Here is an 18,453-nt window from a genome sequence, read left to right as displayed (position 1 = left end):
ACTCATCCTGCAAAGGCTAACAGACAAAACCCTAAAAGACCTAGAAAACAAACCCTAGAAAGCAAAAAGCAAGGGTCCCCATTTGCAATGGGGCGATGTGTGAATACGTCACAACACTCTTGTAACCAAGAAACTTTGTATGAACTAGGTTGCTTACACCTTTTCAACCCTAGCTTCTCTACCATCTCTGCTGAAACCAAATTATCCATACTACCACTATCTACTATAACTTTGCAACACTTACCCCTCCAGCCTTGCACACAGTTCAAAATAGACTCCTTTGAGATGGTTCCTCCTCAGTTGGCTTGGGATACCAACACTCTCCTCATCATGAGAGATTCACCTCCTTCAAGGTCTTCACCTTTCACCGATGCATCACTTTCTTCATCCTCTTGTGCCAAGTGGTTTCTCACTGCACTCTTCTTGGTACTTTCTTTCATTTGAGGACACTCAAAAGCACGACGACCATCTTCTCCGCACCGGAAACATTTACCTCGGAACCCTCTGCTACTACTACCACGTCCTCTCGATGAGAACTCCTTTTCATTTTTACTTTGGCCCACTTCCTTGCTCCATTTGGGCTTGGATTCTTCTTCAATTTGTTTTCCTTTACTGTTGTTTGCTTATCCCTTCTTAGCTACAAATCTTCTGCGACCTTTGGAATTGTTTATTTGCCTTCTCATTAGCTTTTCCTCAGCCTTCAATGCATATTGATGTGCTTCCTCCACAGTGTTAATCTGAAAAACATACCTATTTCATCTTGGATATTGAACCGCAAGCCATTCATATACCTGGCCACCTTTTCCCTATCAATTTCATGCCTTCCCGATCGAATGGCCAACTTGTAGAACTCTTCTGTGTATTCCTTTACACAAATGTCTTTTTGCTTTAGATTTTGCAGCTTCTTGAATAACTCCATTTTGTAGTCTCCAGGAATAAATTTTCTCTTTAATCTGGTAACCATTGATTTCATCTTGTTATCCCGGGGTCTCCATTCATTACCCACTCTTTCTACAACTCTTTCAACCATAATGCAACATGCCCTTTCAGCTTTGCTTGAGCTAACTTTACCCTTTGCGGATCTTTGATTTCCTCCTCTTCAAAGTATTCTTCCAACTCCCCTATCCAATCAATCAACCCATTTGGATTTAATGTTCCAAAAAAGCTTGCCACAACCATGTTGTTACTTTTTGTGATTCTCGAAAGAACCCTCCAAAATCTTTCTCCAGGATCTATAGGCTATTCATCTTCTTTTTCATGTCCTTGTTCTTCCAATTCACCTCCTTCATCACTCACATGTTCACTTTCATTTCCTATAGCTAATCTCACCTCATTTCTGATATGATTTCGTATCATCTCTCGAAATCACTCAAACACCACCTCAATTCTAGGCATTCCTCTTCAAGGCAGCATCTCTATCACTCTTTCAATTACGGCCTCAAGCTCTCGCTGCTTAGGTCTTCTTTCTTCCACCTACAACAACAAACACAAGCTTCTTCACAACCGCTTCACACTTCCACAAGTCCTGGTGTATCCTCTACACCCTCAGGACAACAAGCTTTGATACCATTTGATGCAAGAGACTCAACCAATCTACCTGCAGACTCAAATACAAAACATTAATAGAGACTCTCTCTGCTTCTAATTTAACAATTAGATTGCAATAAAGAAGAAAATTCCTTCACAATTTCTCAGAATAAAACAACTCTAAATCTCATTACAAAATTCAGCCTTTACATTGGCCTCTCACTCTCTCTGTACATTGTTGCACATTGTTCCTGTCACTAAGCCGCCAAACGTACAACTCAGCACATCCCCCTTTATCACAATGCAACCCCTCTAACTAAATGAGTTGATATCTGTTCACCTTCAACTCATTTCGCATTCTGTAGTTATTTCATTGTTTCTTTACTTACGTGCAAGCCCTTTCAGATTCTATCTTTGGCAATCCGAAAGGTAGGCATTTTACCTCCTCGAGAACACTTGGCAATTACATCAATTCAATAGTTTCTCTTCTTTGATTTCCACAGACAGAGTGGATGCTAGATGTTGGCTTTACACCGCCAATCGCATTTACTTAAAGATTTATAAATCCTTATCAACAAATACATTTCGTGCATAACCTGTAATCATGGCCATCCATGAGACACCTTTTATCGAGGCATTTTGTCAAACAATTTTGCGTGCCTGTCCATGCTTCCACATTTTACATACATGTCCGCCAGGGCACTTGCAACTAAAACATCAAACTTTATTTCAAAAGTTCTTTTTGCGCACAGGCTGGTAGGACGTTGGCAGAGGTTGTGCAATTTGGGTTTTACACCTTCCCTATGTTTCCACATAGCTTTTATATTTGAGCATCTAAACTTTCATGTCAGCATATGACCCCAATGATACCTTCTCTACTTGTCATGAACTGAAACGAAACTTTGCAAAACTGAGCGGAGAGTGACCAAACAAAGCAAAATTTGAAACAAACAACAGAAATAAATTGTTTTTGGTTGGTGTTGATCGCGCATGCATCCAGGTGCTCCTGCACCAAAATGGGAAATCATCGCTGCAAGTTACCGTGAACTGTGACTCCTGTGAAACCTTAAAAACGTGCCACAAAAGTTATATAAACACAGACGTGTGACATTTTCCAGCCATGATTGCACGCGGGCTCTGTCTGGGACGTGAATAAAGGTAGAAGCAAAGCAGTAGTGTTTAGGGAGTCATTGGGTCAAGGTGCTTCAAGTTTAGGTAGGCCCACTTATTAATATGCCCGCTAAATGTTTTCTTTAGTGCCTCATACAAATTATTTTTGTATATATTTCCAAATAAACTGTGGTTTTTTGCAAGATTCAAACCCGCGTCCATGACTACGATCTATAAAAATCATGACAGTAAAATCTCATCATTCAATTCTTAAATATTTATATTACTACCATAAAGGTGCTCGAGTGTTCTTTCTATGTGTTTGTTTTGATTTGATATTGAACTTAAAGCATTTCACTTGTCTGAGAGGAGACTTCTTGTGTCGGAGTTTAATCAAGCATCTTGGATATAATATTATAAATAGAACAGAATCCGTTTCATTCTTAGATATTTTATGTGAAAAAGTTCATCTCCTTGAGCATTGACTACTAGCAAGTGAATCAGCCAGGAGTACTTTGTCATGGTGAAAAGAAATACGGAACTCAAAGCTACATATAAAATACAACAACAAACTTCAATGATTCAATGTAAGAATTTAAATCATTATGTGGCTGCAGTTATGTGAGAATTTTAATCATTAGGTATTATAAGTGGACTGATTAAGTATAAACCATGACTGCTATCTGATGAGTTAAAGGAGATTCAACTTCTAGAAATCGGAATTAGTTTAGACAAAGATTAAAATATTGACCCACCTTGTATACCACACCAAAACCTCCCTCTCCGAGCTTATTTTTGTCATGAAAATTTTCTGTGGCTTCTACTAGCATTTTTAAGCTAAAGACAAATTGTTTTTTCTTGCATAAGTAAGCCAGATTCAGAAGAAAATCCATGCATCTCTATAATATTAGAAAAAAATGTCAAAAAGTTATGTTAAGCTTAGAGAATTTGTTTTGTTACACTACTACCAGAAGAAGTTAAAAAAAAAAAAATAGAAAAGGATCCCCAAAGGTCCACCTTGATTGTCAGTAGTAATAGCTATTGGCCTTCCAAAAATGACAAATTTGACCCTTTTTAAATACAATCAGACAAGGAACTAATGTCAGAATTATGCCTCCCATAGACTGAAAGCTATGGGTAATGTTTTTGAATTTTTTTCTGTAAAATACAATTCAGTAGTTATTTGTTAAAATTGTAGCCTCTATAATGCTTTAAAAGTACTAAAAATGGAAAGAAGATAATTTGATTGCAAGTTATCTAATGCTATCTTCCTTATAACTTAACTGCGGTATCAAAGAAATGGCTGCAAACCATTTAAATGATAAAAAAAGGCATAAACTTGTATACATGTAACGGAACATACTTTCTAATTTGATAAAAAGGAACATACTTTCTAATTTGATAAAAATGAAGAGAAGATAATCTTATTCTAGGGGGCTACTGCGGAAGGCAGGACAGGTGCAGAAGGAGTTGTACTTAGTAATTGGGTTTGGCATCCCAAAGTCACTTTGGCGAGAGGAATTCTGTAAATTTATTTGTCATAGAAAGGTTTAATCTTCAACCTGTTTTGTCTCTTGTTAAACTCATGATGAAGCAAGAAACTGAATGTACTTTCTAATTTGATATTAATGAAGAGAAGATAATCTAAATCTAGGGAGATAGTGCAGGAGGCAGGGCAGGTGTGTAAGGAGTTGCACTTAGTGATTGGATTTGGCATTCCGAAGTCACTTTGGCAAGAGGAAATCTGTAAATTTATTTGTCATAGAAAAGTTTGATCTTCAACCTGTTTTGTCTCTTGTCAAACTTATGTTAGAGTCCCTCTACTAGAATCAAAGCTTTGTCTTTTCCTCTCTTAGATGTTCACGAGTTCCTCACACAGTAGGATACATCTATAATTTTTGCAGCATTTCATCTTGTGTCATTAGAAAATACACCATGAACCACTTTCGAGAGTACAGGATGGAGGAACAATGTCCATGAACAAGCAAAGAAGGTGATTACAAACTTCTAGTACTACTCTATCTTGCCATTCCATGTTGTCAAGTCTCCATATTGACAAGGTATGGTACATGCTATTGCAGCTGCAGGTATTGGGTTTCAAGCCCCATCTTATGAGACATTGAAGGTTGGTATGCTCAATGATACACTACAAGATGTTAGTGAGCATTGATTACAGTGGGTTAGTAGTGGTTGCACCATTATGGCAAATGAATGGACAAATAGAAGGAACCGAACCCTAATCAACTTCCTTGTCTCTTGTGATATTGGCACGATATTTTTGAAATGCATTGTTTGAGATGATTGACCTAGTGGTCATGGATGTAGAGCCAAAAAATTTGGTTAAATTTATTATAGACAATGTTGTTGCTTGTGTTGTTGCTAGGAGCCTCCAGACAAAAAATATCCCTCCATACTTTTTACCCCATGTGCAACACCTTGTCTTGATCTAACCCAAGAGAACATTAGAAAAATTGAATGAGTTCAGGAGCTACTGCAGAAGGCTTGCACAGTTACCAAATTTATCTATAATCACATGAGGGTTTTGTGTATGATGCACTCTATTAGAGGGCAAGGTGTTAGTTCGACCAGGGGTGACAAGATTTGCAACATACTTCCTTGCACTACAAACTCTTTGCCAACAAAAAGTGAATTTGAAACAAATGTTTGTTTCAAGCAAGTGGATGGGATCTAGCTTCACAAATCAAGTAGATGGCATGGCAATGGCAAAGTACATGTAATCTACTAGTTTTTGGGAAGTAGCTAAACAAGTTGTAGAATTTTTAGAGACTCTAGTAAAAGTCTTGAGACTAGCGGATTGGGATAAATCCCCCATGGGATATTTGTATGGGGCTATGGATAAGACCAAGGAGGTGATGAGGGGTAAGATGGAAAATAACAAGGATAGGTATATGCCATCACGAGGCATAAATGATAGGAGATGGGATCAACATTGTTCTATAACTCTTCATTCAAACATCTTAATGTTGAGATCACACATGACTTGTTCATATGCATGGAGAAAACATTTCCAACTTTGGAACAATTGCATGAAGTTGTGGCAAAATTGCCAATGTACAAGCAAGCAAGGGGTTTTATCTCTTCTAAGGCTATCGTGGAAGGTAGGAAGACCTTCTAGCCAGATAGACTATAAACTTTTGACATACTATTTTGTGGACATAATCATTAAATGTGTAAGATTTTACGATATTCTTACATGATATCATCTCCATATAATGTGTTTTCTAGTGCAATGGTGTGATATTTTTGGTTGCAAAACCAAAAATCTTAGATGGATAGCGAGACACATCTTGAGCCAGCCATGCAAATCACCCACATGTGAGCATACTTGGAGTCTTTTTGAACACATATATTCCAAGAAACCTAAATTACCGGGCTCGCCTACTGCCAAACCTAATCTAGGTCCAGTTCGCACCAAATCCAGGTGCTTGTGAAGACATGGAAGTCATTCATCCACCTCAGTTTGGAAATTTTTAAAAAAAGAAGTTTTTGAGGCCTGCAATAATCGTGCACAGCTAAGTGAGGAAGAAACTTGCATATGAAAGAGTCAAAGGGTGTCACCTCTTCACTTGATTGCAGCTATTCAAAATTGGGGAATCGGAATTGGTAAATAGGAAACAGGGGCTACAAGTATTGACATGTAAGAGAGTAAGAAAAAAAAGAGTGCAGCTTTCATCGAGGAAATCGAATGCTTATGGTCTCCAAATATCTCTACCTCAAAATACATATATTTTAAATAATATAAGCATCTTTATATTTTAAATAATATATACAACTTTATATTTTAAATAATATATGCAGCTATAATACATATTCTTTTTATTATTTTTTATTATATTTTTATTTTAAATATTTTTAAATATTATATTTATCATATTATAATTGCATGTGTTTTGTACTAACGAACCCAAACCCCCAAAAACAATTTAGCCAAACCGTCGAACCAGATCCTCAAACCCAAACTAGCAACTTAGCAAGAAACACAACAACAAATGAATGACTTGTTGTTTGTTCACTACAACCTCTGCTTGAAGCTAAAGAAAGCTCAAGGTTAAACTTGTATTCATTGTGTTTTTCACTTGTAATGCAAAGACTAATATCTACATGGGCAAAAGCAAGAACTATTGCGGATGATGAACCAATTGACCTTGACAAGATTGATTCACAGTCTGAGTGGATTGTTGTTGATGATGATTTTCTTAAGCCTAATGATTTTGAGATCCTAATGGAGGCCAACATGGATCCCTCTCTAACAATTTGGTCAAGAAAACCATGCATGTTCTTAGAGGGTGGTAAAAGGAAATCCCCTGGTTCATAACATCAAAGTAAACTGAAACAAGCATGGCATGGCCTAGAACTACGTACCTTTTGCTGCTATGTGGAAAATATTTCTACAACTACATTGTATTTCTATGCCTCGCATTTCTACTAATAAAATGTCACATAAAATACCTATAAAAAGCTAGGAAAAAAAGGATTTGTTTGCAAGATTTGGGTGGGGAAAATTTGCATAGGTAAATCACACGGACAACTTGGTGGGAGTTTTTCACAAATTTTACGATTTAAACATGTTTAAACTCTATAAAATTGTGGAAAATCATTGACCACGACTTTTTAATGAATTGGTGGTTTCAGCCACAAAAAAATCGCCATTTGCCACAATTTGTGATTAATTGCAACTAATCGTGATTTTTACCCAATTAATATTGCTTCTTTAGTTAGAACCACTATATACAAGAAAATTTGTGTCTTCCAGCAACCATATACAAGAATATATCACAAATTTAATTCAAACAAAATCAGTACAACTTGATTTTGTTTAATGATGAAAGCTTGTACACTTTAAGGTGGAGATCAATGGTATGAATCCAAAGGGGGCTGGATTCATACCCCTCATTAAAACACGATAGCGATTATACCCCTCATTATCACCACTTATATGACAAAAGCCACATTAATAAATCATATGGCTAAACTTTATAAAATTAGAGACTTATAAATGTTATTTAGTACCACTACCATGAAATATGGTCCCATACTAAAACAATATGCTCTCAAACTCCCCTTAATTATTTATAGGGGATGCTCTCAATTTCTTTTTCTTTTTTAAATGAAGATCCTTTGTTACATAGGACTTCTTTGACTAGCATGCCACGAGATCAAATATATGTCAAAATGAAGATCGTGCATTGTAGACAACATGATAATACTTTTGTCATAATTTATATCCTAGTTTTCTCTTAATGATGCAAAAAAGATCTTATAGAGTTTCTTTTTGGATACTTTAAGGTACCTCCTCATAAGTCTTAAATACAATGCTCATAGGACTTGGATACCTTTACATTGGTTTTGTAAATGATGTTCAATTCTCAATTCAATATGCAAGATATATTCTAGTTTATATTTCCTTGATCTATGTAATATATATTTATATGATAAATCTGATTATCTTCTTTGTATGGCAGGTGAGAGAAGCATTTATTGATTTCGATGTTCTTCTCACAAATATTGATTGATATATATATGCAAGAGGGGAGGATCAAGCAATGCCTTGACCAGTCATGTCTTTTAGACATGACTGATCAAGACATTACTTGATCGCACCTTTTGACTTATAATTATCAATCGGTGTTTACATTAATCAACAGCCCGATACAAATCGGGGTCTATGTAACTTATCATTTGACACCAATTGGTGTCTACGTAACTTGTTATTTAACACCAATCGGTGTCTACGTGACTTGTTAACCAATACTAATTGGTGATCGCTTAAGTGATACCAAGTGGTGTATGCTTTGTCACCCGAAAGCAATCGGTTAATCCCAATAACCATCATTAGTTTTACTGTCAATAAATCAACCAATATAAATCGGGAAACTTGGTTAGCCCGATAATAATCGGTGATAACGGTTATAATGCAAACCGATATTATTCAGTATTCTATGCTATGATAGTTTGAACATGGATCGAACTAAGTAGATTGAACATATACAAATGAAGAATGATCATCAAATGAAATAACTTGAAGTTTTTCCTAATAGTTATCGATAGGATAAATGATTGAATGAGAGACTTCATTTATCTCTCATTCAATCATTTATCTTACTGAAGCTATCATGCATTAACAGGTTTTAAAATAGGAAGAATATAAAGGAAGGGATAGGTCTCACATAGAATGCCAATAGATCTTACATATAATGCTTGCAGGTTTTACAATGTTAGTAGATCTTATATGCAATGCCCATAGGTCTCACATGTAAAGTTAGCCATTGGGAAGTATCATTGTCATGAACACTCCCCCTCAATGGCAACTCCTTGAGGGCCATCATTATTCTAAATTTACAAAATTTGGCATTGCAGCAAGGTTTTGTTAAAAATATCTACCACTTGATCATTCGTTTAACATAACTCAAGAAAAATCTCACCAATGAGAATCTTTTTTCTAAGTGTGCATAAACTTCAATATGCTTCAATAGGAATTTTAGCAAGAACCATACAACTTTGGTTATCACGTGATAAGGTGGTACTCTCAATAGTACCCATATGAAGCTCATCCAACACCCTCTTAAGCCACACCAATTCCTTTGCTATTTCCATTGCACTTCAATATTTGGATTCTCGAGAGGAGAGACCAACAATTGATTGTTTATTATTAGTCCATGTGATAGCACCTATACCATTTTTAAAGACAGCCAAAAGTTTATTCCCTATCACATAATGGTTTATCAAGATTCAACTCCATAACTTTGAGTCAATCTTGATTAACCCATAAATCATGAGTAGTGATTCATAAGAATCCATCTCTCGTGCGCATGATTTATCCACTTCGCACTTATTGCATCTAGGTTATGCTCATAGGGATGAACCATCAAAACTTCCCAATTAGTCACCCATCCCAATAATATTCCAACTCAATCATGCTTAGCCATGGAGTTTCCCTTGGAACCAAGCCCACTTAGCTTGCTACCTATTGATGTTGTTTTTACGCACTATGCAACACAGAATGAAATACTAAGTATTCTATCCTCTCTTGAACAAAGACTCCCAAATCCTAAGTTGCGTGATCACGTGGGACAACTCCAAGGTTCTCGAATGTCAAGTCTTGACATGCTCTTGGATAGACTCAGTTGCATATGATGTGATATTGTTGGGATCACAAGGTGAACTTACATTGAATGCTTAAATGCTCAAATGATGCTGAAACGTGGGATTTCACTTGATTAAAAAAGGGAAAAAGGATAGGGTTTGGGAGAGATCTAATCTAACTCTAGGAATGTAAGAGCAATGGACAATTTTTGGTGGAATTCAACTAATTCTTGCTTCAACATGCTATGAACATCTCCACAAGGCTAGTGCAATCTCCTAAGGATAGCTTTACGATGTTCAAATCACCACCACAAGCATAGACACCATCAAGTTGATGCATGCCAATGAAGAAGTGATAATTGAAGTTAAGCTTGGCTAAAATGGATCCAGTTGACTACGCAAGGCACGTTACCATCGGCAAGGTGTTAGTATTATGGATATAAGAATTTCACCATTAATCATACACAAAGTTCTTCCATTCGACTAAATAACATGAAAATCAAATTGAGAAGTAGAGACCATGCAAATTGTTGAATTAACACATAGAATTCACCATATCTTCAATGAAGTTTACATGCCTTTTGCAACAATGTCTTGGCAACAATCTTTGCCTTCTCTTCCTACTCTACTCTAAGCTATTTTCTACTCTATTATCTATTTGCTATTCTATTGAACTACTACTATTAACCTTTACAAATGAAGAAGTGAGGCCTTATATAGTGCTTTCATTACATTCAGTGGCCTAGATCAATTTGAGATCAATGGCCAAGATCGAAAGATAGAAACCCTATTGCAAAGCATTTAATGCTTGACCAATGATACAATCACATTTGATGGGACAAATGTCCTGTAAAAATTCAACCAATGGATGACGATAGGTACTTCGAACTTCGTACCCATGTGGTAGTTATCCTCTTTGTAGGACGAGTCAGGTTCATTGAATCTGGACAACTTATCATGAAATGATATGATTGGATAAGTGATGACTAGGCACCACCTCATCTCGCTCTTTGTAACTCATCACAAGTTGTGAATGGATGAAGCATATCTCTTGGTACTCAACATTATCCAGCTCCCGATGTGATGATGACTTTGCTCAAGTTGAACCTCTAACTTTGATTAACTCTTATGAAACTATCTCTTGTCTTGATCAATTGCATTATTGAACTTTCATCTAGCTATACTAGCAATGATTCTTTGATTTCCGAAGGAAATTCAAGATTGTGAAAAGTTCTCCTTCTTGAGTGCTTGATGTTGATTGCTCCTTTGCCTTGATGTTGTATTTGGTGTAGACCTTGTCTTGCCTATACTTGATCCTCATCATGCCTTAGACCGACAAGTCTAAAAGTCTAGGTTGCATCTCTAGCCCTCAAACGAATATGATCATCTTAAGTTAATGATAATTCCTCATAAAAGCTCTAAGGTGATCAAAATGCATCAAACAAACCCTCTTAAAATAAAACTTAATAAAGAGAAGCCAAATTGAACATAGATAAGGCCCGATCCAATTTCAACCTGAGGAAATATACTCTATTTGAGACCTGCAATTTGTTTCAAACAAACCAATAGGTTGATTCGATTACTTCTTAGCCACGATAATCTCTCCAAAATTCTCTATCTACACTTGGTGTATTCGCTGCGTTATCACATCAAAACGGCCATTACTTCTTAGCCACGATAATCTCTCCAAAATTCTCTATCTACACTTGGTGTATTCGCTGCGTTATCACATCAAAACGGCCTTGCTTGTAATCCATTGTGATCATAAATGACAGTGATGACTGTATTCTGATCAAAATCAAAATTGTCGCCATTAGAAATGAATTCGCTATATGTGAAAAATCGTCCAAGTTCAAGTCGTTGTGACCAGCAAGGGCAATTGTGACTGTATTCAATTAAGATTTGCTGTCAGAGATGAATTCAATGCTATTGGGGAGTGAATGCTGATCCAAATTAAGTCGCTAGCTCCAAAATTCGTGGACAGGTGTATTCGCTTGAAGAAACTTTATTCGCTGAGAACATTACTTGACATAATCGTCCCTTATCTTCCAATTGAAGATGCCTGTCAAGGAAATGCATTTGCTGTGAAGTGCCTTATCAAATCGTTCCTTCCAAATGACTTTGCCGTGGCTGGTGCGTGGTTGAATTGGGCTGATATCAAAATCAGAAAATCGCCGTCTTGATTTAGAAATTCGATTCACTCCTTGTCGCTGCTGAGAGTAACTGCGATTTGATGCTCTGCTCAATTGATAATCTGGAATCGCTGTCTCAGTGAAATCAACTGCAATATCAATGGTGTATTGATCAAATGAAATGATCGATACAACTTATAATCACCTGAAAACGTAATACCTCATCACAGATCTCCTAGTGATTATAATTAAATGCTTGGCAATTGGAATTGGTCTCACCCATTTAATATCACATAGTTATCATTTTCACTTTCAAAAGGAAAGCATCTTATTACAAAATCGTGGCATCTTGGAAGAACAAATTCATTTCATTTTGCCTCTTTATTTTAAATGCCTCTCAAGGATTTTACAAAGGCAAAATATCATTTATAAAATGTGTGACAATTGATTTCAATGAAAGGCTTCGACCTTTTTGCAACTTAATTCATTAAATGAACAGCCTTGGAACCCCCTTTGTAAAAGCAATCCACGATGCCTTGTAATCATCACTCATCACGCCATGCATTAAGTTAACTCATCAAACCAATACTACGCCTTGTATGTGCATCATCATCTTCGTTCATCGTATCCATTGAATGACTTGCATTGAGTAGGCTTCAAACATTGGCCACCTTTCATCATGTACTTGATCATAGAAATTGACCATTTGATTGATCATCAAAGTCAATTTCTATGTACTTGATCATAGAAATTAACCATTTGATTGATCATCAAAGTCCAAGGACGGGTACTTTAGTCAAAGGACGATGTTCTGTACTAGAACCACTAGTGGTTCTAGTCTTAAACGGGTAGTATCTCAACTTAGAACGCCTAGCCTTGGACAGATCGCTTAAATAAAGGACAGGGGGTTTGTTCAAAAGACGACGTCCTTGTTCTTAGCCAAATTTTTTTATTTTTTTTAATCGTTCCTAGCTCATTCATTGCGATCACAAACTCACATCCTTCATTCCTTCCTTAGAATGATCAGAAAAATGTTAATTCATGCCTTTGAAACTTTCGATCTCCCTCTAATGTTTTGTGGGGCCCAAGTATGTTACGGTGAAAAACAATACCATACATTTTAAATTTCAAGTTTAAGGTTCGTGGTGGGCCATCATGCTATGTTTTAAAAAGTTCTTATAAAAGAACTTTTAACTTCTCCATGTTAGAATTTGAGGTAGGGCCCAACAATGGCACGGTAGTGGGAGGGGATGGTTTAGAAGTGATGTCGTGGCAAGGAGGGAGTGAAGGGATGCAGCAAGGAAGAACCACGGAGGAAGGTTAGGGTGGGAGGTAAGAAAGGGAAGTGGGAAAAGGTAAGTACGGCGGTAAAGGGGAAGTCATGGGAATAAAGGTAGGTGGTAAGGGGGGTGAGTTAGGAGATGCTGGGGAATAGGAAGTGATAAGGAAGGGTGTCGAGGTAATGATGAGTGCTGCGGTGGGAGTTATAAGGGATAGGAAAGGTAAGGATGATGGGCGTAGGGTGTAAGGTGGGTGATGGGAGATTGGGAGGTACAAGGGATAGGTTAGAGAAAGGGGTTAATGAGAATAGGGGTAGTTGAGGGGAATAAAGGGAATAAGTCGTGGGTTAGGATAAGATCAGGTTATGAAGGGCAGCAAGAAAGGTCAATTAGGGTAGGAGGTAGGAGGTAGGAGGTAGGGTGGATGTAGATAGAGGATAAGAAGGTAGGGAGTGGTAGGCATAAGATAGATATCATGAAGTGGAAGATAGATATGAAGTGGGGGGGAGATGAAGGTAGGGTGAATAGGGAATAGGTAAGTGGTAAGTGGGTAGGAGGTTGAGGGAAGTGGGAGTTGAAGAGATGGTGGAGATAGGTGAGATGGAAATGATAAGTGAAGGTAGAGAAGGGTAGTAAAGGGAAATGAAAGAGGTGATATGGGGAAGGGGTGGAAGATGTAGGAATGGAAAGTATGAAATGTAGGATGGATGGAGAATGGGAGAAGGTGAGGTGGAAGGGAAGCAATCGGGTTTGGGCACCCACTGGTAATGTTGGGAGAGGCAGGTTGGCAGCTTGGTTGGGCAAAGGAGGTGCTGTGCTTGACTTCATCCTAAAGAGAGAGACTTATCCTGATTACATCTTAGCCACCTGAGATCTACACTTCTTCCAAAATGCAAAGGCTAATAGCTAAAGTACTTGAAAACTAACCTAAAAAGCAAAAAAAAGTGGGGGTCCTCATTTGCAATGGGGCGATGTGTGAAAACGTCACAACACTATCCCATTTGCAAAACCTTCAATAGTGTTGTGCCTAGTTTTAGAGCTCCCTAGCTCAATCATTTACTTTAGGTTGTGTTTTTAAAGTTTATCAAATTTTATCAACCTATATTTCACGAGTAGCATTTCACAAGAACCTATCTCTCTTGAGAATGAATGGTCCACTTAGCCCTCATTGCATCTAGGAGATGCTCACAAGGGTGAAGCATCAGCACTTCCCAAAGGTCACCCAACCTTATACTACTTTGACTCATACACACTTAACCAAGGAGCTTCCCCCAATATCAAAGCCACTTTTCTTGTAACTCCATCTGCAAAACCTTCAGTAAGTGTTGTGACTTATGAACCATTCATTGTAGAGCTGCATAGCTAATTCATTTACATTTAGGTGGTGTTTTGTAGAGTAATTTTGAGAAAATCTTTTTTGACCCATATTTCATAAGTAGTGTTCACAAGTACCCATCACTCATCAGCATGAACAGTCCACTTGGCACTCATGCATCTCTGTGATGCTCTAAAAGGTGAAACATCAAGACATCCTAGGTCGCCAACCTCACTACTACTACAAATCAACAAGCATGCTTAAACATGAATTTTCCCACTTAGCTTGCTACCCTGTTTGCAAAACCTTCAGCATACTACCTGTTTGCAAAACCTTCAGCATATATTATGCCTTATTAACCATTTATTACAGAGCCCCCTACATCATCATGGCCTACAGCCCACTTAGTGGATCATACATTGTAGCAGCTAGCATCATGGATTCCATCCACTTTGTGTTACTCTATAGTTTGTAGGTTGACATTTATATTTTGTAATCTGTACTTGATAATTGAAGATTGAGCTTCAAAGTCGAACTATGCAGTGCACACTGCGATAACTTGATGAGTTGCCACCTTTAAAAATTAAAATTAAAATATTAGCTATTTCATTTCTTTTCTTTTTGCAATTTTTGCATTTATAGGGTTCCTGATATTTTCCCAATTTTATCTTCTGATTTATCAGGTTATCCATGAGAAAGAGATTTTGCTTGTACAGTTTATTCTGCTCTCATTCTATTTTTCCTTATTGACACTTTAACACTGGGCCAAACAAAAGTGGAATATAAACCTGTATAGATAAAAGTCCATAACTTGATCCAGATTCTACTCACATTTTTCTTATCAACATTCTTACCCTTTGCCAAACAAAACTAACAACTAAACCTGTATAGATTAACAACCATAACTTGATCTAGATTCTAATACCTGCCATATGAAGCAACAGAATTCCTCCTTTTCAAAATGGAGTGTTAATAATTAATACTAATCTTGTTTACTGGAATCCTGCCTTTCTCTGGAGTAAGATTAGATTTTCTCTGTGTTGAGTGGGGCATCTCTTTGTCTGTGTTGAGATACATGCCTTTACAGAGTTTCTCCCTCTTGTGTTACTTTTTGAACTAGTACCTGTATTCTATTAAACTAAAATTATGAAATTCATCTCCAAATCAAAGAAATTAAGGGTAAATAAAATCAGTAGCAATGCCCACTTGTGTCCAAAAATAAAAAATGCACAATATCAGAACTCTGCAGGCAAAAGAATGAGTCTTACACATCAATGCGTATCAGACCTTTGGGGCTACTAACATTGTTTAATTGTTTTTAGTGTTAAGGGTGTACCTTTCAAGTTTGGAACATGATGTATTATGGTACAAAGTCCCTTCTCATTATGTTCCGAAAAGTAGTGTCAATGTGCTACTAAACCAAAAATGACTTAAGTCAACATAACATTGCAATAAGATTTATTACCGTACAAAGTTCTGTTTCATAATACATACATTCAAAGACTACAAACTTCACAGTAATTCCAGTTGCATAAATAAAAGTATGCCAACCCGCACTCTGTATGAATAAAGAATTAGATCCAATACTTCAAAAATTATGTTGGTCCAACTTACTAGCATCATGCCTCTCTCTGGTATTAACATTGCTTACTGATCTCTGTGTTGAGTGAGGATCTCTTGACCTTTTGATAATGTATATTCTGTCAGGGTTCCTAACATGTTCTTTTGTTATTTAGGGCCAATTGTGCTACTAAATGATACTTGCTACTGTTAACTACATAACATAGAAATATGTGGGCTACAAAACTAGCACTGATAGTAGCACTCAAATATGTTATAAATGCGCCACACCAGCACTCTGCAGGTTGAAACTTGAATACTTCAAATCACTATTGTTTGCTCGAACTCTCAATCATGCTTAACCTACATTTCCTGAAATCGCATATCCACCGAACGTCCATAAAGAATCAAGATGAAAACAACGGAAATGGAGTCCCCATATATAAGCCTAGGTAACTCAATTACCAAAACACACTCTAGCAGTAATATTGCTTTAATTAAATTTGTGGGCCTCACTTTTGATGTGTGATGAGATAATTGAGGGTACAGAATTTCCATCGATTGTTTTATTTTCTAAAGCAATGGCAGTAACCTACAATTATTAAATCCAATTCACAAATCGCATCATCTAGGTCTGGAAAACAAGTGGTAACACCCACTGTCATTAGCAATAATGCACCAAGCCAGGCATAAAGATTAAATCTGGATTCTGGTACGTGAATAGATCAATCCCACTACCTATTGGTAAATCCCAGAGAAAAAAAAGTACCCATTATAAAATGCAATAGAACCCACAAACATAGGTCACCTTATTTTACTTACAGAAACCTACAACAAATTTATTCAGATTTCATAAACAAAATTACAATCTCACGACGACTCCATGCCTTAACAACCTGTAACTTTTTTAGCATTGTGATAAGACCTGATATGCGTTGAAAACATTGGTCAATCCAAAAAAAATTGACAAAACGTTCTCATTATGATCAACGTAATGAAAAGAATTTGACAGAAAACTTTGAAAATGGGTTAATGCAAATTTTATCACAAACTATTCTCTAAACAGAATTGAAATCTCGCAAGATCCCATCCTCTGCTAGTTACTTTTTGAAGGGCTTACCTTGGGCATTAAAATATGGTCTTCAACCTGAGTAGAAGGAAAAGTAAAAGCAATCTGTCGTTGAGGAGCATATCTTTCCATCTCAAGCTTGAGCACAACCTCCTTGAGAAAATTAATCGTCTGAAGATCATAAAGTTGCCTCTGCTCTGCAGTTCTGCGGAACAGGCGTGCATCCATCTCAAGGGAGGCCTTCTCCTTCTGAAGACGAGAAATCATGGCCATGGCCTGCTCTACTGCAATGGCTGAAGCATTCCTCTCCTTCTCTAGCTCTTCTTCAAAATGCCTGTGGCAAGGACAGCGCCTCTCTAACTTTCTTGTTATCAATTTTATCAGAGCTTGCAGAAGGAAGATGAGGGAGAGCAAGACTTGAAGAACTTCAGTAAATATTGTTTTGCTTACACACTCCATCTGATATGTATCATCCACTGCTTTGGTAGCCTGAAACCCCTTTTCCTATTACGCTCATTCCCAAAACCAGCATTCTTGCTGCCCAGTTTAGAACAGATTTTAATGCGAATTCATCCCAAGCTAACGGTCCGATGGAGAGGACTTTGTCCTTTTGTTATTGAATTGAATTGAGTGATTTTCGATATATGCTGTGATGGGAATCAGGACAAGCAATGATAATTCAACAGACCTTGTCTTGAATTCCTAGGGGAAGGGACCCGAAAATTTGTATATCCTAACCTGGAGCTGGTGTGGTACTTAATGTTATCATTTTTAAGATCTTTTTTGAGATTTAATTCTTTACTTCTCACTATCACATCATCTCTTTATTCACGAGATCTTCAAGATTTTTTAGATCCATAATTACATATTTGTCACATCTAATCTTTGAAATTGATGGGTTTATTTATTAATTATTATTTTGAATAGTTTATTGCATATTTATTTAAATTTATTTTAAAATATTTTTTATATTAAGAAATGTGTCTTGTTTTAATTTTTTGTTAAAATTTTGTGGTTGACAATTATATATAGAAAATGTAATCTTAATTATTATTTTTTTATTAATCAACACTAAGGTATAAAGCAATATTAATCAAATGAGTAGAAGTGGTTAACGGTCATGGCAGATAGGAGCGACTGGCAAGGGTTCAGAAGACATGAAGGGCTATGCTATAGAGGAGGTTTGAATTTGAAATGGCCTATGAATAGATACTGGAACTGGGGAAATCAAAGGAATGATCGACCAAGCTACAGAAGGCAGACATGGCCATGGAAGGGTCTGGAGAATCCTAAACAAAGAAGGTCCTCAGATGGAGCAACCACAAATAATTTTAGGGATTGGAGAAAGGCGAGGTT

The 18,453-nt window shown here is 36.9% G+C and overlaps 1 protein-coding gene across 2 annotated transcripts in view; it reads right to left on the bottom strand.

The window, feature by feature from the left end:
* The window catches only part of LOC131077272 (myosin-binding protein 3), a 52,700-nt gene extending 34,828 nt beyond the window's left edge, over positions 1–17,872 (bottom strand). For both annotated transcript variants that reach the window (XM_058014725.2, XM_058014726.2), the window contains exon 1: positions 17,149–17,872. In XM_058014725.2, the coding sequence (XP_057870708.1) occupies positions 17,149–17,556 (408 nt within the window). In that variant the 5' untranslated portion in view covers positions 17,557–17,872. The remainder of the gene's footprint in view (positions 1–17,148) is intronic.
* Between the last annotated feature and the right edge of the window lie 581 nt (positions 17,873–18,453).

This window comes from Cryptomeria japonica, chromosome 8 (assembly GCF_030272615.1).
Source record: "Cryptomeria japonica chromosome 8, Sugi_1.0, whole genome shotgun sequence".
Classification (NCBI taxonomy): domain Eukaryota; kingdom Viridiplantae; phylum Streptophyta; class Pinopsida; order Cupressales; family Cupressaceae; genus Cryptomeria; species Cryptomeria japonica.
This window is presented reverse-complemented; position numbering and strand designations above follow the sequence as displayed.